Raw genomic sequence first — 26196 nt, forward strand, 5'->3', positions numbered from 1 at the left:
AAAAGCATAAGTAAATCCTTCCCACCTAATGGTACCATCGTACTGCTGATGATACCTGCGAAATATGTGATGAATATCATGTAATGAGAATATTTAAATCAAGATAGTAGTTACGACGCATACTAACAGGAACATTAATACTAGTAGATGAAACAACGGCTACTGACATTGTGTTGAATACACTTGTTTTAAACTTATTCTACATAGACATAAATTGACTCAAACAGACGATACAACGGTTATTAACATTGTCCTAAGTAGACATACAGACTGTTACTAATACGAGCATAAAAGGTACGAAGACGTTAACTAACACGGCTTTTATAACAAGGAAAAACAGTTACCAACTCGAACTGAATAACATAAAACCATGGCTTCAAACACGAAATTATGTAGACAGAACAACGGCCACTAACACGACTTACACTGACAGAACGACGGCTTAGAACCATTGCTACTAACACATAAATCAAAAGACAGAAAGTTGGTTATAGCTTGTACAGAGGTTGACGAAATAAACACAAGGCCACGTCACGAAATAAAATAGACAATGCAACCGCATCTAACACGGACTTAAATATGAAGAACGCTACTGACACGTACTAACATAGAGACAGACTGGCAGTTACTAACACGAAATTAATAGACAGAATGGCAGTAACTAACACAAAATGGTCGTGAAGGTTACTAAATTAGACTTCTATAGACCTAACAAACGCTATTGACACGGATTTAAATGATAACAAACAAGGCCACGAACACGGACTTTAATATACAGAAAGACGACTACATGTACGTATATTTTTTCTACCTCTGGAACATTAAAAAACACTTTTAGGAATGTTGGTTCTCAATGCTGTTCAACATCGTGCTTTATTTGGCATTTTAAATTATTTTGGAATCCAGCGTCACTGATGGATCTTTTGTACACGAAGCGCGTGTTTGGCATTAATACAAAATTTAATCTGAGTTACAACCACCTGGTCGATGCCACTGTTGGTGGAGTTTTAATTTCCCGAGGGTATCACCAGCCCAGTAGTCAGCACTTTTGTGCTGACATAAATTATCATTGATATGGTCATATTTATAAATTAAGTGATACAACACTTTTGAATTTTGAAATACTAAGGTTTTTCAACCTCAGAAACAGATTACCTAACTGTATTTGGCAAAACCTTTAGAAATGTTGGTCCTCAATCCTCTTCAAATTCTTACTTTATTTGGCCTTTTTAACTTTTTTGGATTCGAGCGTCACTGATGAGTCTTTTGTAGACGGAACTTAAATGCACAGAAAGACAACTATACTTATAAGGACGTACACAGACAGAATGTCGTTTACCGAAACGGACACGAATAGTAAGAAACATGTCTACGAACACAAACCTATCATAAGTACCGACATGATAGGGCTGATATTTCATCATTCTTTTTTACAAAAACATCAGAAGTTAATCTTTGTCACCGGATGTGAGACCTGATATCTTTTTTCTTTAAGTTGTCACCGAATATCAAAACCAATTCACTTTTTCAATTTTATTTTAAGCTGAAGAAAAATATAAACATTACAAATGATCAAAATATCATATTTACTATTTTATACAACTATATATATCATGTTATGTTGATGGAGGTTTCAGTTTACCAAGTCAAGATGTAGGACTTTTTAATGATAATACCAAGATCTTTTATCTGTGTTATGATGTTGTCATATTACCAGTTTGTCGTTAAGTCTGTATATATATACACACATATATGTAGAATAAAACAGTAAGTCTGTATATATATATATACACACACATATATGTAGAATAAAACAAAGTACCTGCATATATGCCTTGTGAAACAATTTTTCTTTTCTTTTATATTGCTGTACATATTTAAATCGAACACAGTTATTTCCTAGTGCAATTCTTTTATACAATAAATTCAAATTAAAAAAATCGCACCTGCTGTCTTTTTACAGTGTAGTTTACTGCTAGTGGGACACATAATATCAAAAGGATAGAAGCTTCTACCAGCTATAACTTAAAATATTGACAAAAAGTCCCGAATCAAATTATTTATTACGCATGTTACGCTAGCTCGTGAAACAGTCTCGCATCTGTACACGTAGTAAGCTATGCATACAAATCTTGATATCCCATAAGTAAAGTTCGTTTATAAACGTACAGGTTACGTTTCAGATGCTTGAATGAGCAAGAATTTTGTAAAAGTTGAGAAGAACTTTTGTCTAATTGAAATCCGCTGCTATTCATAACCTTAATTACGTATGAAATTGGTCTATTATTTACATGGTTTAAACCTCCTTGTCCTGGAACGGCCCAACTTAAAATGACACCTTCTTTAGCATGTCTGAATATATTGTCCAAAAATATACTCTCATATTGCTTTGGTATATGCTCGGCTACTTCAATTGACATAACCCAATCCCACACTGGTAGTCCATATTGAGGAATTGTAAGGTCCATATATTTGACATTTCCTTTGCTCTCTTCCTCGGAAAATGGTCCACCGTCGTATGAATCGTATGATTTTATCTTTTTTAATTTTAAAAGCTCGTTTTTATACTGCCCAGTTCCGTCTCCGAAGCTTGCAACAGTTTTTCCTTGTAAAAAGTCGGACAATGCAGGAATAAGTGATGTATCTGCTCCATTATGATTACCTCGTTTACAATATCCCCCTCCTTCAACTGTTGGCTTTCGTCTCTGAAAAATGATAAAATAGAAAATAACAATAAAAAAGAAAATTATTCCAAAAAATATAAATTTAAAATCTGATGAGATACAATTTAAAAAAGAATGAATGTACGGTAACGCTGGCTAAAACGATGAAAATGTCCTCAAACAAATTTACAGCGAGCCGAACTTTCCACTTGTAATACAGAAATTTCAAGTTATCAACAGAACTAATATTCCGGCTGTCGTGTAATGTTTTATACAGTTTTGATAATGATGCTCCAAAATGATCTATGTACATTTTATTTGGTTTTCAATATTCAAGTTTGGTTCTAAACTATGGGCATATTCGGTTACCCGCCATCTTGTCAGATCTATCTAGGTGTGCCGAACGGACATGCATTTTTTGTACCTGTACATCGAATAAAAAAAGCGCATGCCGTACACACTTAAGGTGGTACCCAACACTTTCATTTAAATTAATTTGGCTATTTACTTTGACCCTTTGACAAAAATATAAGTATTTCAAAAAATTTGAACCAAGCATTTTATCAGAAAAATTACACTGTTTATATGTTGCAGTTTGACAAACACTAATTTTGATCATTGAGAAGCTTAATCCAGACGAGGACCTTAACAACACAACGTCATGAAAACATTTAGGTGATTTTACAGAGTTATCTCCCTGTAGTGTTAGGTACCATCTAAAATACCTAACAAACGTTTGAATGGGATATGTAATGATATTAAAACTTTTCCCATATAAAACATACATGATGTTTACAGTGTACGTTGCGCACCTAAGGGTTGACTGGAATTCGAAAATATCATCACCTGGATTTCTCAGTAAAGTAGTAAAAACAGTAAAACTCATTGGCAAGTTAATAAGGCACCAGGTTGACTTTGTGTGTAAAAAACGCAGTAAAGCCGGATGATTCGTGTAGAAAGAATAATAGCACTCTCTGTACATTACAGAACTCTCGTAACAACAATTTGATTGGTCCTTATATATCTGCTCCGTTCTAACATGACGTGTTCTATTTTCAGTGGTAGTTCAAATTCCTCAAAGGTCCATCATCGCGATTAACCTACTGACTCTACAGAACCTAATAACTAAATGTTATGTTAATTCGTTTAGGTCCTAACCCCCTCTCCTTTGGTATGTTTTCTATTAAAAATAACGTAAAAAACACATTATTTTTTTTGTAGTACCTCACACTGCAGCTTGCCCATCTTTTTGCTGAGTTTATTCAGCATCTCTGACACAGTATTACGTTGGTTGCGTACATTGACCATGTTAGAATCATTCTGTTCTATGTCGTCTCTATTTCCCAAGGTTGTATAGTATAAACCAAGTATTATGTTCACAGAGAGTAATAATAACAGTATATTATTGGCATTGTTGTTCATCATATTTGAACTGTCGTGGACATCTAAAAAAACAAAAACAAAAAGTAATTTAAATTAAAACTTTTTTTTTTACCTTTAACTAAATAGTTTGCCCATTTATCTCTATTCTCTTTATCGAAGCACCCTTTTATTTTCTGATCTTTTCTTTTTGTTGGCCCATTTCAGTGGCGGATCCAGAAATTTTCATAAGTGGGGGCCCACTGACTGACCTAAGAGGGGGCCCGCTCCAGTTACGCTTCAGTGATTCCCTATATAAGCAACCAATTTTTTTTCCAAAAAGGGGGGCCCGGGCCCCTTGCCCCCCCCCCTAAATCCGCCTCTGCATTTACTGTCTGCATGCGGCCTTAGACAAGTGCAACCTGTAGGGTACAGTAAGTTGTATAAGATGTCACGGTATGACTTAAATATGGACAATTAAAAAGAGAAAACACCGGCCTAATTTATTCTACATAAATTGAAAATAGATGAATAATGGCAAGAAAGCAACCGTTGGTTCTCGCTCTTGACTACAACTTAAAGGTTGGAGACGTGATAAATATGAAATTAGCGGGTTTCGATATGTTTAAATATACCGAACTTTAGTGGATGTTGTTTCACTGGCAATCATACCATATCTCCTTATATTTGCAATGCAATGCAAATTAGAATGATTGATATTTTCTAAAATAAAATCAAAAGACACACAATTATATAGTTACTTACCTTTTCCTAATGTTGTTTACGTAATGCCATCTTATTACTGAGTAGAATCTATTAATTGTGTTGTTAGTTGTGTCTTTATATTAGTATTTTCCTCAGACAAACAGTGCCATTGAACAACGAAAGAAAATATACCATATACTGTGTTTTAAATGGTGTCCTGTTAAAATCGATGTTTAAATCTACAATATAACTCAAACAGTTTTTATAAATAGAAGTGCTAGACACGCAACTGTCATAACTGTAATGGTGATTTAAAATATTCTATAAAACGCCAATCGGTCCCAAATCTGATATCTGGTTCAAACTATACTGAGCTAGTACAAAAATGCACCAAATATCGGCATTTATATTAGATGTTGTGTATTTTTTTAATTATTCAAACATAATATTAATAATTATACCACTAGTGGTTCATCTTAAACTCATAAATCGATAAAGATCTGACAATGTCATGGGGGAAAAAACGACAATACAAAAATTAAACAATCACATTATGGTATAAAAACACAACAGAAAAACTAAAAACTGAACAGCATGATCCCCACCAAAAAGTCGGGGTGGATTGTGTGTGCCTCGGAAGGATATGCAGATCCTACTCAACATGTGGTACCGGTCGTGATACTTATGTAGGTTTAAACCTGATATTAAGTCTAATTCGGTAGAAAGTAAAATAACCAAAATACTGAAATCCGAGGAAAATTCAAAACGGAAATCCCTAATCAAATGGCAAAATCAAATGATAAAATACATCAAACGAATGAACAGCAACTGTCATATTCCGGTACAGACATTCTGAAATGTAGAAAATGGTGAATTGAACCTGGTTTTAATAGGCTAAACCTCTCACTTGTATGACAGTCGCATCAAATTCCATCATTTCATTTATAAGGATGCGTGAATAAAACAGACATGATAGGTAATATTGTCAAAATAGGGATACAGCCATCGGTAGGTCACATTCGAAGAAAAAAAAAGCATTGTGGTTATGTCAATATTGAGACATATCCGTTATAATCTGTCAAATAGATATAACAATGTATTGAATCATGGTCAATCACATTGAAATTGCGTTCGTAAATTTATCGAAGAAACAACCTCAACTTTAACAGTTAATAAACATTATCCCAAATGGGCAATTAATTTAACTTGAAAAGGAACTAGTCTTAAAATGTTGGCTTTCCGGATATAATTATTCTTGTCTGAGCCTCTCTTTTAAAATGGTGAAGATATTAGATGACTATAACTTGCATTCCATGATCCTTAATTTCTTTTCCTCGCTTTTTGGGGAGTGGGGTGGGGCAGTATCCTCAGGTATAGTTTACAACTAAAATAGACACTTTGGGGATTAACACTGGGTGTTTACAACGGTGAATGATCAATCAATTAACATTGAGATTGATAATTTATTTAATTTGGGATTTAAATATACATATTTGAACTCAAATTCGAAAGGAAAAATAAAATATAGTTTTGTATGGTTTATAATGTGTAAAAAAATGCAGTTCAAAATTTGTCACTTTTTTATTTAAAATCGTTAGGGTAAATTTCTTATTTTTAGAAAGGACCTTTTCAAACAAACTTCCAATCTTTTAATTTTCACAGTATAACATCTTCATGTTCTAATACATTGAGGTTGTAATAACACTAATGGCTTATTATCATGGAAGTATTTTTATATTTCCTTGATAGATTGCTGTAGTTTTGAATTGTCATGGGCTCGCAATGAACAGTCTTAACAAAATATGACTATTTGATTTTTATGGATAAACAGTTGTGACGCTTTTGTTGTTGTTTAGTATATAAAACAGAAAATATTCTCAATGTGAAATCTCACTATTCTATTGATTATAGAATAACTTGAAATGGAGGAATTTAACATAGAAAGCAATGGGACCATGAATTACTGGTGCTTCCTTAAGGATAAACAGTTGTGACGCTTTTGTTGCTGTTTAGTATATAAAACAGAAAATATTCTCAATGTGAAATCTCAATATTCTATTGATTATAGAATAACTTGAAGAAAAGATTATTGCCATTCTGTAAAGAATATGAACTTAAATCTATATTTGCGGGTAAAAAAATTGTACTGTATTATAATGTAAAACAACATAACGTCTACTTATTGACCTGTTATACCTGGTTATTAATAACAAAGGTCGATATTGTGCGTTGCTTTTGAAAGGAAAACACAATGAGTTCGCTCTATAATAACATAATTTTACAAAGATTAATAATATTTGATAAACATATGATTCCAAGTGTTTATGACTCTCCCAATATCTCTTTAACAAAATACCACCCTTTTTTCTAACACTCCCAACATGCATACACATGTGATTAATCATAGCCGATTATGTCGATAAGTTGTAAATGGATAAAATATCGAACTGGCCTATAATGGAAGGCAGACACATGTCGTTCGTTCTTAGAAGACAGGTGAATTTTTCTCTTATTTCGTTAAAGTGGAAGTATATTCTTTTACTGTACTGGGGTCGGTTTAAAAAAAAAAACTTACGACTAAGATTGGTCTTAAGTCATGAACAAATCAGTATACTTACGATTAATCTTAGTCGTAAGTTTTTTGGTGAAATCTACTTCTGATATATATATTTATTGTACATCCTTTTATGTACCTTCACTTCCGTTCGAGTTTACACTGAATTAGAAGATTATGGTATTTTTTTCCCCGCTAACTTGTAATGAGCAATTCCCCAAAACAGAAACTTCGATAATGTTCAACTTTTGTTATATTTGGTGGTCATGGTTTCTGTTCAATTGTTTATACATGTAAACTTGTGCAGGTTCGGGGGACAAGAACATTTAGAAAATAAATATGGAAGGCTGATTAGGGCTAAATATAAAAAAAATCCTGTTAAAAAAAGAGAACGAATGTTTTACTCATAAAATTGCAGGATTTGAAACCAGCGAGTTAAAATGTAGCATAAAAGGTGAACATAAAGTATTCAACCGTTAAAATCCCCCCTAATTTCCCCCTATAATATCAAAATAATTATTTCTTTAGCTCAACTACAATATTTATATATTACATGTAAGATGTTTAGAAACGCCCTTTCAGTTATTAATATAACGGTAACATGACCATGAGATTAAAATCAAGTAATTTATCTTATTTCATGGTCTTTTTAGCTGTTCAAATAAAAATATTTTAAATATTTAAAACACGCAATTAAAGAAAAAAATACTTTGATATTGATGATATTTTTAAAAGACACGCACATTGTACCAATGGTATATATTGGTATATATTGGCAACACAAAGAGAAGGAAAATTATAAAAAGACAAAAAACAAAACAAGACTTTTACATACTGATGTCTGGTTTCAAGTACATGTATCTATATAAATTATTATATAAGATATTTCAAAAGGAATGACTGCAATATTTTTTTCTATCTATGAAGAAATAAAATAAAAATGTGCTGAACACTCGCGTAGCGGGTAATTTTAAAGTGTGCTCCACATTCTTGATGTTATTTCGTAAGGACCAAAGTAAATGCTGAAAAAACGTTGTTGACGTCACTGTCACATGTTAAAATCATGTTTATGAGCTGATAGACAAGACACTGTCAGTCAATCAGAAAACTCGTTACATCTTACATATTTTTTTTAACAATATTTTTCAAAAATTAGACATAAATACACAAATGATGTACCTATAACGTATTATTACCTTGTTAAGAGTGTAACTACTGACCATTCATCTTCTGTTAATCGATATGGGGCGATTTTTTAATCAATTATCAAAAATATGTTGATTTTGTTGTTGTTGCTAAGTTATATTAAATATATAAGGGGACTGAGGGTGGCGGATTCGATATCGAGATTAATAAAATCTTCTTCCTGTAAGATATTGAAAACATAAATAAATATTACGGATTACAAATGTGTCGAGGTTTCTGATTGGATAACAACACAGAGATGTCAGTATATATTCAGGAAACTGCCGGGGTATATACGACGTTTTTATCCCCAATTGGAACCTCAAAAACGTCATCATAACACCGGTTACTATGTGACGTAGTCATAAGCTATCAGACTGTCAGAGGTTCACAGAGGGAAAATAATGACGTGCTTCAGTCAATAATACATTTTTGATACAAAATCACGCAATTAAAACTTTTTATACTTTAATTTGATGTTAAAAGTGTTGTTATAAATTATTACATACACAATAAAATTATGTTCACAGCAAATTAGAAAATCCTTCACGTATGCCGAACATATCAGGTTGGGTTTTTCAATATATATATGTGTTGTCAACAAATACCTGGCCACCGTTTCACAAAGCCTTCGTAAGTCTACGTGTCATCGTAAGTCCATCGTAAATAAATCGTAGGATTTACAGCCGTTTCACAAACCCGTCGTAAGTTAAGATGATCGTAAATAAAGCGTAAATCCTGGCGTAACTTACTACAGCTATACCCAGTCGTAACTCCATCGTAGTTTTTCTACGAAAATAAATTAATCCATCTAACATGGCTGCAGCGTTCTTTATTCTTTGTCAAGATACCTCAAATGTTAGATTGAGACGAAGAAGAATCTTCAATATTATAGAACTACACTTGAAGTCTTTCTTCGTTTGATTATTTGTATATTCAAGCAACTAACTTAATGCAAATCTAAGGTATTAATCATTGTTTACTAATCTTATTTCCTACCGGCGTACGTCTTCACAATTTAATAAATAGGCTTTCTATCACGTCCGCGTTCTGAAATCTATTTATAATTATATCACTACAGGCACAGTAGTAATCGATAAAACGTTTAAAGAAGGATGTTTTATTCCCATTTTTAAAGTTATGTGTACAATATAAATCTGAAATCAGTGTTTCACAGTCAAACCAGATAATAATTATTTTTTTTGTAATTTCGACCAAAAAAGAAATGTATTTTAATAAGAATATCGAAATAAATATCTGACTGTAATTAGTTTCGTGGTTAATGGAACTTTTTGCAACTATTTAGATATATATGCCTTTCGAGTGACTATTTTTGAATCGAATTTAATGTAGATCACATATACCAAAACTAATAGGGGTAAGCTGCAGATCAATAAGACAGGCTTTGTGTAGATGCGACATGTCTTCAAAAATTAATACAGTAGAAACAAATTTGGAAGCAGGAGGGGAAGTTAAAGATTGAAAAGTGAAGCATTTTTTTCTGTTTACTTTATTTTTTATTTAGGGACATCGCCACATGCACCTGTTTCTATCAATGGGAAGGTCGACTATCAATATGTAATATATATGGATAGTCCACCTTCCTATTGATAGATCGAAACAAGTGCCTGTGCACATCTCTCCTCGGTCCTTCTTCTTTTAGGCATATTATTTAGGGAAGAAAGACAATTATTCTATACACATTAGCCGTTTTAGCTATACAAAACTGTTGGAAATGTAGGTTATACGTTAATAAGACAGCAACCAAATGACAAAGACAAACTAAGGACATCCAGAAGGCAACATAGTATAGTATAGTTTTCAACAATATAGATAGATGTCTATGTTCCAGACCATATGAGTATTTGTACCGTACGCGTACTTTTTCAAAATACGCAGCATACGTCGGACTGTTCGCGTACGGTCCATCAGATTTTAAGAAGTTGGTCAAGTTTTAATACAAATAAATATATAATTACAGATCAACATGACATAAATCTCGAATTGATATAAAAAGTTCAATTGTAATTGGAATAAAAACTTATTGTTTTGACTATTTTAATAGGTCGCGTTAATTTAATCTGGTAAGTTTCTGTATTTAGCATGAAATTCAATATTACTCACTGAATTGAAGCCGACAAAATGTGGGTGAAAAGTTTTTAGAATATTTAGGATTTTTTTCTAGAAAAAACGTCAAAACAGCTGTTTCCTTGTTAGACAACAGATCAATTTCTAGTTTTAATATAAAAATAAAATTTGATAGAAACGATACAAAAAAATAACATTAAATCGCAATTCTCCAAATAATGTAAAAAAATTGGAAAAAAAGGAAGAAGCCTAAATGTAAAAAAAAGTAATTAATTTTAAAATTACCAATTTTTAACTACATAAACGCGTATTTCCCGCTTTACGTTACCCTACAAGAAACTTTCCTAGGAGCCGTGGATTGCGAAATATCGTCTGTATATTTCCAAAGTATTTACGTAAATTGATGGCGTCGTGTGTTAAAACATTTATTGGCCAATCAAATCGGTATACATGTATATTATTTAATATTCACGGTTGGGAACCCCTTTAACCCGAACTCCTGCGTCGTAAGAAGGGGGTCTCATTGGGGGGTTCTGATCCCGGATCCCGCTTACTGTTTTGTCAGATTCCCGTATCCCGCTTACACTATGTACGTAAGCAATTCTCATTTTTTTGTCATTTCCCGGGTCCCGCTAGACCTCATTTCCCGTTTTCACGACACAATATTTTGACTTTCACGTGTCACGCTTACAAAAAATTGGCAATCCCGCATCACGCTTAGACCCCAATGAGACCCACTAAGAATAACATGCTTTGCATATTCTTTAGCTTTTATATACTTAGTAGGCAACCCTTTTTGTTGTAGCATAATATTCTCATGCACCGACTTTTAAAAGAGACCATTAAAACTCTACTTGTGGATACTCTTATAGTATTAAGCATCCTATCCCATTAATAGGCGCTTGAATACGAAATATTTATTTGAAATAACTCAAGATATATGAGGTTGTGAATGAGGTTTACAGAATAGAGAATAATGCCCCCCCCCCCCCCCCCCCCCAAAAAAAAGGGAAAAAAGAGAGAGAATATAAAGTAAAGTTGACAAAATAACTAAACTCTGCGTTTCCTGCATACCAAATTAAATATTGATATACGTATATCATTTGGAATGAAATGTTGAACTGGTCCTTATCAGAACTGGTTCAATGATTTTAGCCATTTAAATTATGTTCATTAATAAGCATCGGTATTTTCGTCCACTATTGCAGACTTAGTTAACCTAACATCCTTCTCCTACATAGTGTCAATAATAGTTACAACAAGTTATATATATATAGCACGCCTTTTACGAATTAACTTATGATTAAATATGTTAATGAGTAAGGCGTGTCTATTATATGATTTGTAACATTAATGGGCTACAGGGTTAGAGTTTAACCTTTAACACATGTTAAAGATTAAACCCTAACCAATTAAACATTTCTGCATTTTTAGATACGTCAATCAAATAGTGGCTTGATACTATAACTGATTTTAGAAAATTAATGTTACTTGGATTTGTTTGTACGATACTAAAAGGTACGTTTAAAATTCAAAGAATTGTTGCCGTTTGATTCTTACTCGATAGTCATTTATTTTTTCCTCCCAAAAATTCTTGAAAAAGGGTGTGTGGAGAGAAAACAAGGAGGGGAAAGGGGGGGGGGGGGTAATGCAAAAATTTATTCTATGATTATTTGCCATCAAAACATAAAAAAAAGACTTGTAGTTTCAAAGGACGTTGTGATAAAAAGGAAACATATCCCTAATACCAATTATAAACGTAAATCAAAATGTTCTTTCGTTCCCAAAACTGGGGAAGATCGGTTAATTGATTGCGTGTCGAATTCATGTAAGGTCCAGGGACAAATGTTTGTAGGTTGTCCAATACACGAAAATAGAACTTTATGTGGGGGCCCTGGAGGGGGGGTATGTTTCCTATTCTTCTAAAAAGATATTCTTATCCCAGATTTTATAAACAGTTTTTTTTATTCTGGTCAAGCAGATGATAAAAAATAAATTCTGAATCCAGATTTTCCCCATACCTTATAGTGTTAAATATTGGGGAAAAAAATTTGAAAGCGTTGAAAAACTAAACAAGATTGATCGCGCTTTTTTGCGAAAACAAATTTCCGACTGAGACAAAAAAACATAGCCCCCATGAAGTTCAAATGGTTGCTCCCTAATTACTACCCCAAGGAGGCGGAGCTAGACTGTGCATTAACAAATTTTGAGATGCAAGTTAATGCACTGGTTTAAGCTCATCCCATTCTTTGCTTTTCAAACGAGAAGTTCTCTACGGCGGGATTGGAGAGTGAAATAACTAAAAAAATCATTCAGTTAACGCACTCTGCTAAAAATAACCGAGTTAAGTCACCAGAAGATCAAAGGAAAATTTACCATCCATGTTACAATGAAATTTCGTGAAAGAGTTCCGACAAAAATAACCATTGACAACAAAAAGCTCTGTACAGCTGGAAAAAAAAACATACAACAACTAGTCATACAATCAAAGAGCTATAATTCTCGATTTTTGGAACGAATCATGCACAAAAAACAGAAACAGTTGAAGAGCTATCAGACCAAATAGAACCGAATAAATAGCCAAATCATGCAGACGAAGATCAACTTTGTCTAATGGAGTTGAAACCTTAGTTTCTTTATAATTTCAAAATTTATGGATAATTTTAAGGGAGTTGCAGAATACAAACGTCTCTTTCGCCGGAATGATTCCTACGTCCTCAGTTTCATATTTGAGAGATCCATAATTCATTCCAATTTAAAAAAAAAACAAAACAAAAAAAAAAAAACAATATATTTTTTATATTGGTCTGGAAGACGAATGCTCGGAGACGGATGACATTATTTTTGATTTTTTTGGGGTTGGGGAAAACCTTTTTTTCTCTCACTACGAATAAAAGTAAAAAAAAAAAAAAATTAAAATCCTCCAAAACGATTATATTGATAAGCATTTTTTTTCTATATTGGGCTATCAATAATAAATCTAACCTGTTCTGGTGATAAAATATTTACTTTGTCAGATTCCAGATAACTCTTATTTGTCGGATAACTAATAATGCTGTATATGTTATAAAACTTTATGCTCAGCGCTAGCTTCTCATTACTATTTCCTCATATATTACAAACTAGATAAAATCAAATATAACTAATTTCATCTAATCTACTGCTTAAATTGTTATCCCATATATCCAAATTATTACAAATAAGTTAAGTTACAATATTTATATTTTTCTGTGTTTCGTTTCAATCAGACATTTAACAAAATTGATAAATGGTTTCATTTGTGTAGTGCAAATTCTAAAGGGACACATGATTTAAAGTATAAGCATATTTTTAATGCTGAAAAGATAAGAATGGCTAAAAGAATTACAGAACAAAGAAATGCCCCCCCCCCTTTTTCGTTATCCCTAATCTAGACCCTCACTGTGTCGGATAGTTTCGTTGAATATATTTGACTGTTTTTGTCTCAAAAAGAATATTGGTACAAAGTGTTGTTAATATATGTATTTTAAATTACTGACAAGGTGAACACAAAGAAAAATATTGCTTGACTCACGGCAAAGTTTGCTATCTATTCTAAACAAATTAAAATCGTTAAAAAAAATCATTTGTGTTCAACCCATTCAATAATGAAAAAGAACCTCACTAAAAATATGGCCAAATAAACAATTAAACTTCAGACATTTCTGCATCTTATGGTATCTATTTTATAAAAATCACTCATAGACTTACTTGGTAATATTTTTTTCAAAAATACCGAATTTAGTTGAAATGATCGGACATTTTTTGAGTGGGAACTCACTTTTGTCCTATGACTGTAAGCGTCATTTATCTTGAATTAATATTGAAAACGGACTAAAATTCTTTAGTTGTATTAATGTTGATATAAAAATATCGCCATAATTCGCCATCCATAATAATAATTTTTAAAAATGTTTGTTTGGCATGCCATACTCGATAAAAGTGCGGACGTGAAAGAAAGCACTCTTCTCGGTTTACGATACACTTACGATGATACACACGACGTAACTTGCGATCAACTTAGTAGTTCTTTACGATGCCTTTGTGAAACACACGTAACGGGAACGTAGAACCACACGTAAACCGATCGTAAACTGATACGATCATCGTAAGTTAAGAAGGCTTTGTGAAACCTAGTAAATGTCCTTCAATCCCGTAGAGTATCGGATTTTTCCTCTCTATTTTAGCAATTAGATCATTTGCCTGGTCATTAATCATGCATATTCATGATATTGGTACACAGGTAACTTTTATATATAAATAGTCGAATCTTCTGGAGTTTCGCAAACAACAACGTTAAACGATACTTCATAACGGGTGACCTCACGTGTGTGGTAAAATTTGTTGATTGATGCACGTGGCTATTCTAGTAAATGAATAAATCAACAAAGAGTCGACTTAGCCCTTTTTGAAAGGCTAATGCTTGTTAGGGAATTGTGATTAAGTACCTATAGAACAAACATTATTTCTAGTTTATCCTGCACAATGACTATCACGTACACGCTTGATGGACATTAATAGTGCAGGGATACATACGATTCCCTCTATTTGATAAAATACGTCATAAAGGTTCGCATAATTGACGAGGTTTTTTTACCGGTGAAGAACAAACTCGAAAGTTGTTTATACAAAGTCTCTTTTTCTTCCTCTTTATAGGACCGTGTTCCATTTTAACCAAATTTTCTCATTCATCATCACAAATGTATTGTTCACAGTCGAATTGTTCTAAAGGGTTTCTGTCTTCATGAACCATTTTACGATATTCATACACAAAAGCCATGATAAGCTGCTTATCGCACTATTACTGATCTTTTACCTCTCTTAGATAGTTTTATGTTTGACGCAGTAATATTGTTTCGTTGCTGATAGTTTTCCAACGGGCACTGTGACATTACCGATACGTTCTAGTGATGCCTACGTCTTGAGTCTCGATATTATCGGAACAACTGAGCACCATGATATATAGCCGAGGAGAAGACGATAAACACATCATATTTCCCTCTGTATGTTAATCTTATATACATATCTACCGATTGTCATCTATAAAAGTTGTTGAAAATATATTGGATTTTGCTTGTAAGCCTTTGAGATCGTCAAATTAGTAACAGACATATACAAGAACACACAGCCCTCCTCCGGCTTCCTTATTTGAACGTGACTTTAGATACAAAAAAGAACTAGTTTTCCTGGAATGCTCACCCCCCCCCCCCCCCCAAAAAAAATAGGAGTCATTCTAAAATGTATTAAAAAGAAATAACGCTAATTCCAAAGTATGTTTATTCAGAACTGTCTTTTGAACATCTGACATATAAATGTAAAATATATTTTTATTTTTCAATTCCAATACTGTAAACACTTAACACACCTTCTTTTTAAAGTTATACATACACATTTTGATTATCAAATGGTAATATTCTAGTATATACATAGAGGTTACGTTTAAGATGCGGAAAGGTGCAAGACTGTTGTAAAAGTTTTGACGAATTTTCATCAAGCTGAAATCCGTTTTTATTCATAACTTGCATGACGTATTGAACTGATTTATTGTTAACATGCATGAATCCACCTTGTCCAGGAACGGCCCAACTTAAAATAATTCCATCTTTAGCATGTCTAAAAATATTATCTAAAAATATTCTCTCGTATTGCTTTGGTATATGCTCGGCTACTTCAATTGACATAACCCAATCATACACGTGTAGTCCATATTGAGGAATAGTAAGGTCCATATATTTAACATTCCCCTTACTCTCTTCTTCAGAAAAAGGTCCACCATCATATGAATCATATGATTTTATCTTGCCTAATTTTAAAAGCTCGTTTTTATACTGTCCAGTTCCGTCTCCGAAGCTTGCAACAGTTTTTCCTTGTAAAAAGTTGGACAATGCAGGAAGAAGTGTTTTATCTGCTCCCAAATGCGCACCACGTTTACAATAACCCCCTCCTTCAGCTGTTCCTTTGCTTCTCTGAAATGGAATGAACACAATTAATTGTAATTTAATATGCTCGACATACTAAATTTCTCACATGTCTACTGTTAAATATAAAATAGAAGATGTGGTATGCTTGCCAATGAGACAAGTCTCCACAAGAGACCAAAATGACACAGAAATTAACAACTATATGTCACCGTACGACCTTTAACAATGAGAAAATCTCTTACCGCATAGTCATCTATAAAAGGCCCCGAAATGACAATGTAAAACAGTTCAAACGAGAAAACTAACGGACTCCCTTTTTTGGTTCTTGGATTGTTCGCATAGACGTATGTATATACCTTACTTCATTTTTATGCCCCACCTACGATAGTAGAGGGGCATTATGTTTTCTGGTCTGTGCCTCCGTTCGTCCGTCCGCTTCAGGTTAAAGTTTTTGGTCAAGGTAGTTTTTGAAGAAGTTGAAGTCCAATCAACTTGAAACTTAGTACACTTGTTCCCCATGATATGATCTTTCTAATTTTAATGCCAAATTATAGTTTTGACCCCAATTTCATGGTCCACTGAACGTAGAAAATGATAGTGCGAAGTTCAGGTTAAAGTTTTTGGTCAAGGTAGTTTTTGATGAAGTTAAAGTTACATCAACTTGAAACTTAGTACACATGTTCCCTATGATATGATCTTTCCAATTTTAATTCCAAATTAAAGTTTTGACCCCAATTTCACGGTCCACTGAACATAGAAAATGATAGTGCGAGTGGGGCATTCGTGTACTATGGACACATTCTTGTTATTCATAGTTTATGGTTTGTTTACAGCATGTTCACATGTTTGTGCTGGTTCTCTTTCAGTGAAGTATACGTTTATCTGAGTCAACCTTGTTACATGTAATAGAGCAAACTAGATTAAGGACAGGGAATCAGTTTACAGGGAAAGCCCAAAAGACACAAATAATTTGTTGAAAAATTGAGTATCCCTTACATGTTTGTAATGCATCATTACAGTTGGAAGGCAAACGCCTGAATCTGACAGATAGAGGTCAATTTGTCGACAAAAAAAGAACCCGTATGTAAAATGTTTACGCCCACAAACAGCGCCACCTATAATTTTTTCTGCGGCATCTTTGAGAACGATGTCCCATTCTGTAGTAAATTAAAACATTAAATTAACTAAAACATAGAAAAATAAGTGTAAAACACAAATTGAAAGATATATTTGCAGATGACTGTTTATGCATGATACGCTGGCAATGTGCGCAATGTCCTTTAATCCAAGACTGAAAATTAGTTTGTTTCCTACGTCAAGATGGCGGATTTCAATGTTTACATTTTTTCACCTATTTATAATCTGACACAAATTCGTATCCAATCATTTACTAGCAATTTTATTATTGATCTTTGAAGATCATCCAATTAAATTTGCCGTTAGAAAGTGGCTACACGTTACCAGCCGTCGTTACAAAGTAGCCATGTGTTTTGTGGGGATACCTTGGGAATGTTGTGTATTCAAAAGTTACGGTAAAAATCAATGTTATCTTCCTTATATTTCCATGCATACACAATTTATAACAGCAAATCCATTCTTAACAGACCCCATAAGGTAAACGGACATATTTAACTGTCTGCTTGAGCAAAATTCGTGTAAATAAGTCTGATGGGTTGTTTTGAATTCAAGCACAGCAGACAAACACGTGGTAGATTGTTTATGTTCGACAGTGTGTTTACCTGAATTGCACGTTGATGTTACTATATACTTACCAATAACCTTTATCGTGTTATACTTTCAAGAGTTATATAATACATCTTACCCAAGAAATACGTCTAGGTAGGTGCAGGGACTTCCTTTACTTGGTCCTTAACTAGTGAGGGTGTAATGATACATTACAGCATTTTTTGCATTTGATATATTTCATGTACATGTACATTTTATGTACACAAAGAACAATAAAGTAAATGAACGTACATGGGTTTAATTCCCACCCTAGGTATACATTTTGACTCTCATAACAGGTTGGAACAAATAGAACAGATAGCAATTGACAATAATGTAATGCTAAAATGCTAATTGATGGGGTTAAATCATCAACATCATTTTTTCTAGTATACAGCAGCTCCTCTAAGGATTAGTAAGGGCATACTTTACTAAAAGTCCAGTGGCTATAAGTCCTGTCTTTTTTGCCTCTGATATTTACTTATTTATATTATAATTTCTAATGTTCTCTTGTGCATGTAGTAAGGCAAAAGCTATTGTTACTCTTATTTTCCTCATTTGCCTTAAAACAATGGAATGTATTGATTGTTGATGTATGTAAAGTGACTTGTAATTTAACTGTCACTGCTAACAGAGACTTGGACTCTGGTGATAAGTTTCCAGAATGTTATCTCATTGGCAACTATACCATAAATGTCAGTTTCCCCTTTATAAGTTTTAAGAAAAGAATTTAATGATAATATAATAATAAGTTGTAAAAAAATTGAAAAGTTAAGCACAAGTGCCAAATCTAATTGGCTTTTCATTCAAGAAAACCTAGAGGCATTGAAAAGTGTTGAAAAATAAATGTTTTGAACTCAGAAAACTATCAATATAGAGTACAGATATTGTTTTAATTGGGCCTTTGGGAATATTTGCCTGTTAATTGAAGATATAATTGTTATATGCCTTTTCAAATATATGTGTGGCTCTGATCTGGCTGTGGTTTAAAATCTAAGAATGGAGTTGGTTATCTCCATATTTATCTGATTTATATCAACATCATTGTTCCATTACATTACTTTGCTCTTCATATGCCCTTTAATTGGAATAAAATATCTTGTCTTATACCACATTTCTTTATTTTAGTACTGACAGGTTAACTTTTAAAAGCATTTAAAGTAAGTGAGTTGATGACAAGCTTAGTCAATGATTATGTAAATCCAGATAATATCATGAGTTTTTTTATATAGTAAATAATGTTATTAAACTGGTTATCTCAATTAAAAGAACTGTCATTCCGCTTTGAATTTATTTCTGATATATCAGAATAATAAATTTCTTTTTGTTGTCCTTTTTCAAAAAAATTCTGAACATACTGTATTTAAGTCAGTTTTGTTTTTGTCTGAGACTACTATAACATGGGAAGTGACCACAATCTCTATGTTATACATTGAAGTAGTCTCAGGTTTTTGTAGTCCAATTGACTATGCATTTTAGAGCAGGTAAATGTGAATTTGGATTAAATTTGAAGTTGATTCAGTATATCTAATGACATAATACCACTATTTTATTTCAACAAAGCATTTTCAAATTTTATTTTATACTGGTCAGCTTAGGTTATTATCCAATCAATAATTTAATTGAAAGGACAGTTGGTTGCAGGACTTTTGAATTCAAATATAAGAAAGAAGAAGAAATATAAAGCAAAACTTGAAATATTACATATAATAGGATTTATGATAACTGCAGGATATCAGATTGCAATACAGCTTTTGTTCAGTTATCTTTGTGTTGATTATTATGTTTTAAATCCCTTTCTGGTTCTTTGGATGTTCAGATTTTTTTCTCTTGATTAAGGCAAGCAACAGAACTTGTACAACTTATGTAGTTTCTTATCTCAGGGTGAATCCAGAAAATTTCAAACATAAGTGGTGGTATTCTCAACCAAGGATAAAAAGGAGGGTTCCAACTATATGCATGATCCCATTCAAATGCATTAATCTTCCACAAAAAGAGGAGGTTCCAATCACCAAAAATCACAAAAATTGTGCATGTACTTCTGACCACTGCAGATTGATTTTATTTTCAATCTATGATCATCTATGGTAATGGTCACAATTTTGAAGACTATATTTCCTTTTTTTTCCATATTTTTGTTTAAATGTAATCTTCTGCTTCTGCTTCTATTGTAACACAGGTTCTTCTGACAAATGACTGATAAACCCATCTTGTATCCTTCTATCTACCAAAAGGGTGTTTGAGAATATATATATATATATACAATAAGTTCAAGTTTCAGAGAAAAAGTCAGTCTGTTATTATAAAATGTAAGTAATTGTCTTCTTTGGAAGTGTTCAAAAACCTGTAAGAACTTGAAAAAAATGTCATTTTCAACCTTTCCATGACTATTTTAATGTTACAACAGTAGAGGAGCATGGAATATTGAAAGGTATTCAAGAACTCTTCGAAATAGATCTGCAATCATTGATTTTACTCAAATTTACTGTTGTGAACTTGCAATATCCTACGATGCGCGTACCGAGTTATCTCCCTTTGATCTCCGCTTCGCCACGAATAAACTGACACAATTGCGTATCCGGGGTTTTTGTGATCTGATATTGTTACATTAGGAGCAAAAAACGGTTTTACTTCATATTTTATACCCCTCAACACGTTACCAAACCTATTTAAGGATTTATTAAGGATTTTCCGTGGACCTAGGCAAATTTTCAGAAAAAAAGTTTCACTTCAGTCGTGAATTTATAACATTTTAACAATACTTTTTTATTATAATTATATAAAATAAGAAAGCTTATTCAATCTAGAATTGAACACTTTGGTTTTTATTAATGTACGAGTACAAATAAGACGATACGAGTCCAAAAACCAGGAGACATGCACGTTTACCAAAAAATCGTAAACTCTGACCTTTTATCACGTGACCAATGTCTTGAACTTAGAAGCCATTAAATCGTTTGCCGTTCAACTGATTATATGGTCTACCGAGAAGGTTGGTTAATGGTTTGTTAGTCGGTTGATTGATTTATTACTTGCCTTATGTCAGTCGCGAATAATTCATGCATGTTATAGACGAACAATCGAAATTAAATACATTAAAAAAAGATTCAGTTTCTGAAACAATCAATCTAAAATATGAAAATACGAAAACTAGGTATGATTGCCTATGTGACAACTCTATGCAAGAGACAAAATGACAGAAATTAATAAACTGTTGTCACAGAGATATGTCTCGCCTTTTTGTAATTTTGATAATGCAATCCATTTAAAGTCAATAGACCTTCCACAAATGGATCCCCATAAACTGACCAAATCACAAACTAATACATGTAAAGTAAGCAAACCATTTAAAGTCAATAGACCATGACTTACGGGGCGGAGTCAAATGATCTCCTTGACAATGAGATGTGGCAATGGTAATACATCTGCATACCAATTATCATTGACCTACCACTAGTGGTTTCCCATAAACTGACCTAATCACAAAATAATACATATAAAGTAAGCAAACCATTCAAAGTCAATAGACCATGACCGAGGGGGCGGAGCCAAATAATCTCCATGGCAATGCGATCTGGCAATGGTACATGGAATACATTTACATCTGCATACCAATTATCATTGACATTCCACAAATGGATCTCCATAAACTGACCTAATCACACAAACTAATACATGTAAAGTAAGCAAACCATTTAAAGTCAATAGACCATGACTGAGGGGCGGAGCCAAATAATCTCCATGGCAATGCGGCCTGGCAATGGTAATACATCTGCATATTAATTATCATTGATCGACCACTAGTGATTCCCCATAAAACTGACTTAATCACAAACTAATACATTGTTGGCGCCGTCGTCGCCGCCGACGCCGGAAACAGCATGCCTATGTCTCGCTTTTTGACTCCGTCAAGGCGAGAAAAAACTATATAGGTCACCGTACAGCCTTCAACAATAAATCGTTTTGATTCTCTATATTACTCTGCTTTATGTTTACCTCACACTGCATTTTCCCCATCTTTTGACTCAGTCTATTCAGCATCCCTGATACAGTATTTCGTTGCTTGCATATACTATCTAGACGTAAATCACACTGAACACCCTGAACCGGAAATGGATTGTCAACTTTTTTTGATGACGTCATATAATATAAACTGACTAGCGTGTAACCAGAAAACAGAAATAACAACAAATCTTTTACATTTAGGTCCGGCATTTTGTTTCGGTTGATACTCTGGAAAAAAAATGAGAAAAATTCATTGCTACGAAATTTAGACTCGGCAGTGACAAATTGAGAAACCGAATTGCTTTGAACTATACAATCGATAGAAAGAAAAGAGAGAACAACTATGACATATAGACCACACCAGTGGCGGATCCAAAGGGGGAAGGGGGTTCCGGGGGTTTGAAGCCCCCTTTTTTGGACGATCAATGAATTTGAATGGGAACATGTGGTTGGACACCCCCCCCCCCCCCCCCCACACACACACGCACTATTTGTCCTGTGTTACGACCCCCTTTTAAAATTGCTAGATCCGCCCCTGCACAATGCAGTGGCGTATCCCAAAAAGAGAAGAAGGGAGGGTCTGGGGTTTTTGATCTTTTGTTTTACAATGCGTTTCAAGGGAAACATACAATGTTAGTTCGTTCTTCTACAATAATAATACATTATGAAACACTTGGATGGTCATTATTTTTTATATACTCATAATCTGAAGACGAACGAATTGATGGGTCAAACAGTTTCATTATAAAACGTTTCGTAGAAGAACAATGGATTGATAAAATTAACGTATGTAACGTTTCGAAGATGAATAACGTACGGAGTGGACAAAATAATGAAATATTTCAACAAAAAAGCAAAGAAAAAAGTATGAAAAGATGGCCGCTTTGTCAATGAACTATTTCAGAGGGAAAGAAATGAAATTGTATACAATCACGAAATCAATGGATGGACCCTAATGCTAAAGTGCGTATTCTTACTACGAAGATCAAACTTGAAGGCTTGTGATATAGAATTAAGGTCGTGTATGGTCGTTCCCAACTATTACAAAACTATCTATAGAAATAGGAGGCACACAACATCTTTGGAGCATGTTATAGTTCTACAAAGCTTGAACGATCTTAAAATATAAGTTCACGTCGTTGTGTCATTGTTTGTTTACGTTGGTTTCAAGCGCCTGACGTGATTCAAACGCCAGATTAATCACCTATGGAACAACAACGCCACCTGATGCGGAAAATTTGTAAGGCTATTCCTATTGAATTTTGTTGATCATATATGTGACCCGCCATGACATTTGCAGGCTTATGGAGGTAGAACGTCATTGCTTAAAAAATTATAAACATGATAAATATCGAGATCAGTCAATGAAATACATATTTGTGAAGAAGAGATAAACACTTTCCTTGGCTTCTTTTTTGCGGACGCCGAACTATACATCATATATAAGTTTTGAAGAAGTTTTACTTTATCGTTTGAAGTGAAATTGAATCTAAATTTTAAATTGATACAAAAAAAAATCAAATTTCTGCTCTATAGATTTCCTTTCATAAATGAAGTCTGAAATATATCCATTATAAATGCACCGTATCAAATGCATAAAAGAGAACTTCTATTTATAAACTGTTACGCGTCGCATACTATGTATAGATCGAGACATGCATACTAAATCTAAATTAAAAAAGGGAATTCTTAAAGCTTATAATACTTTGACAAATTTTAAACTAACTTCATTTCAACAAGTTTAAATTACATGTTCTAAAATAGAGCTACAAACAAACAAAAAATGCTCTGCTTTAAAACAAATTCTTTCATAAATGAAGTCTGAAATATATCCATAATAAATGCACCGCATCAAATGCATATATGAGAACACCTACTTATAAACTGTTACGCGTCGCATACTATGTTTAGAGACATGCATAATAAATCTTAATTAAAAAAGGAATTCTTGAAGCTTACTTTGACAAATTTTAAACTAACTTCATTTCAACAAGTTTAAATTACATGTTCTAAAATAAAGCTAAGAATTGCTTGTATAGTAGTAAATTCAAGTCTTTGAAATTTTTTCAAATACGCTATTGAACATCACTAAGAGCCAATAAATACACTAATTTTGTGTTTTATAAATTAGTGTCTTCAATAAATAAAAGTCGTCATAGAACAGTCTCATTTTCATACCGGTATTCGAAATGACTCGTTTCATTGCTATTACAACAAATATGTCATAATAACATGACAGAGAGTTTTGTTTCGGAATATTCTAGGTAAATATACAAAAAACAAATTTTAGACAATGTACCCTCCTATTAAGCCTGAAAGTGGTATAGTTAACGGCGTTTTTCTCACAATGACGTGCTACCTCCATATTAAGCCGATATGCCGTGGCTGGTCACATATAGTAAAAGTTCTATAAATCTCTAAAAGAAAATCTAAGATCTGGTAGAAAATATTTTATTGTATGAAAATAAACAAAGGGATATAAAAAAATTCCATTTCCCGCAACTAATTTAAAATTTGATATTAAAAATTAAAAATAGATATCGATAATATATATAAATAAGAGGTATGTATAGAGAATACAATCGGCAATGACACTTAGTTAGATGTTTTATTCTCAAATAATTACATTAGATGTATGTTTTACTATAATGCGTTATATAATTCTGGTTGGCTAACTACACATAACGTGTTATTCCTTAAGCAAGTGCATTACTCGATAAAACTTTTCATTCATGATAACACACGAGGTCCCAAAATAAAGTGCATAAGTAAATTAAATAAAAAATTGATAAAATTCGTGTTTTCATGATCTTTATAGCTAAAAATATATTTAAAAGTATTGAATGCTTCTTTTTATAACTTCATATATAGGGTTGTTGTAAAAACGTTGACCGTGCGCACATTTTTAGACTGAAGCGCTTCCGCGCTTCATTACAAAATGTACTTCGGTCAACGATTTTACACCCCTATGAAGTAACAAAAAGAAGCATTCTATTCTTAAATGTATATATGAAAGGACTTTATTCTAATTTTTTGTGACATGACCCAATCTTTAACGGTTGAATAGCTGTTTAAATAATATATTAAATATACATCCCTTATTTAGAAGAAATTATGAATTGAATATGTTCTATAGAGATTTTTCTATAAAAGCTGACCGTGCTCATTAGAGGCAAAAGTTAGGTTGTTAAACGTTTCGAATGCGAATTAAACTAATTCGAATTAGTTAATGCGAATCGAATTCGAATTACTTGTGAACTCAGCATTAGAATGATTTAAGTGCCTTACCTTTATCTTGTCTTGTTAAAACTGTCGAAGATTTCTCAATACATGTTCAATGTGAAATAGGTATTGATTTGTTAAAAGAAAAATAAATATACAAGTAATACACATGAAAATCGGTATCAAACGTGTGTATTCATTTTTAAATGTCAAATGCGGTTATATAAGACAGACGGCAATCAATATTGTAAAAAACTTTGTAAAGGGCACAACGAATCAATATATGAATAAGCCATGGATTATCTAAAAGAATAATATTTTATAAAACTTTAAATAAAAGTACCAACAAGAGTGCACACACTAAAATGTCTCGCCTTCTTTACTAATCATGGATATTATGTTGACAATCCAAAATATCAATCTTTATTAAAACTGTCACATAAACCTAACATTAACCAATGAAACATGAAAATGATGCCGAGGTCAGATAAACCATGCCCGGCAGACATGCACAGCTAACAATTCTTCCATACAACAAATATAGTTGACCTATTGTTTATAGTTTAAGAAAAACAGGCCAAAAACACAAAAACTTAACACTGAGCAATAAACCGTAAAAATGAGGTCAAGGTCAAACAAAACCTGCGTGACTGACATATAGATCATAAAATATTTCCATACACCAAATATAGTTGACCCATTGCATATAGTATTTGAAAAAAAAAAGACCAAAACTAAAAAACTTAACTTT

General features: G+C 32.9%; 2 protein-coding genes across 2 annotated transcripts; both read right to left on the reverse strand.

The window, feature by feature from the left end:
• Positions 1-1518: 1518 nt before the first annotated feature.
• LOC139495994 (uncharacterized) lies at positions 1519-4970 on the reverse strand. The gene is made up of 3 exons (XM_071284427.1): positions 4788-4970; positions 3888-4108; positions 1519-2705 (listed from the first exon to the last, which is right to left on the reverse strand). Exons 2-3 carry the CDS (start codon positions 4086-4088, stop codon positions 2118-2120), a joined length of 789 nt encoding a protein of 262 aa, XP_071140528.1. The 5' UTR covers positions 4089-4108; positions 4788-4970; the 3' UTR covers positions 1519-2117.
• Positions 4971-15832: 10862 nt separating this feature from the next.
• LOC139494938 (uncharacterized) lies at positions 15833-25876 on the reverse strand. Its single transcript, XM_071283066.1, has 3 exons — positions 25512-25876; positions 22215-22451; positions 15833-16538 (listed from the first exon to the last, which is right to left on the reverse strand). Exons 2-3 carry the CDS (start codon positions 22431-22433, stop codon positions 15951-15953), a joined length of 807 nt encoding a protein of 268 aa, XP_071139167.1. The 5' UTR covers positions 22434-22451; positions 25512-25876; the 3' UTR covers positions 15833-15950.
• Between the last annotated feature and the right edge of the window lie 320 nt (positions 25877-26196).

The sequence above is a fragment of the Mytilus edulis genome, chromosome 11 (assembly GCF_963676685.1).
Source record: "Mytilus edulis chromosome 11, xbMytEdul2.2, whole genome shotgun sequence".
In the NCBI taxonomy this organism is placed as follows: Eukaryota; Metazoa; Mollusca; class Bivalvia; order Mytilida; family Mytilidae; genus Mytilus; species Mytilus edulis.

Excerpts from the sequence above, each read along its gene's own strand:
- LOC139495994 (XM_071284427.1), bottom strand. The coding sequence starts at position 4,088 with ATGATGAACAACAATGCCAATAATATACTGTTATTATTACTCTCTGTG. Across the intron at positions 2,706-3,887 it reads TGGGCAAGCTGCAGTGTGAG|AGACGAAAGCCAACAGTTGA; the intron begins GTACTACAAAAA and ends ATCATTTTTCAG.
- LOC139494938 (XM_071283066.1), bottom strand. The coding sequence starts at position 22,433 with ATGCCGGACCTAAATGTAAAAGATTTGTTGTTATTTCTGTTTTCTGGT. Across the intron at positions 16,539-22,214 it reads TGGGGAAAATGCAGTGTGAG|AGAAGCAAAGGAACAGCTGA; the intron begins GTAAACATAAAG and ends ATTCCATTTCAG.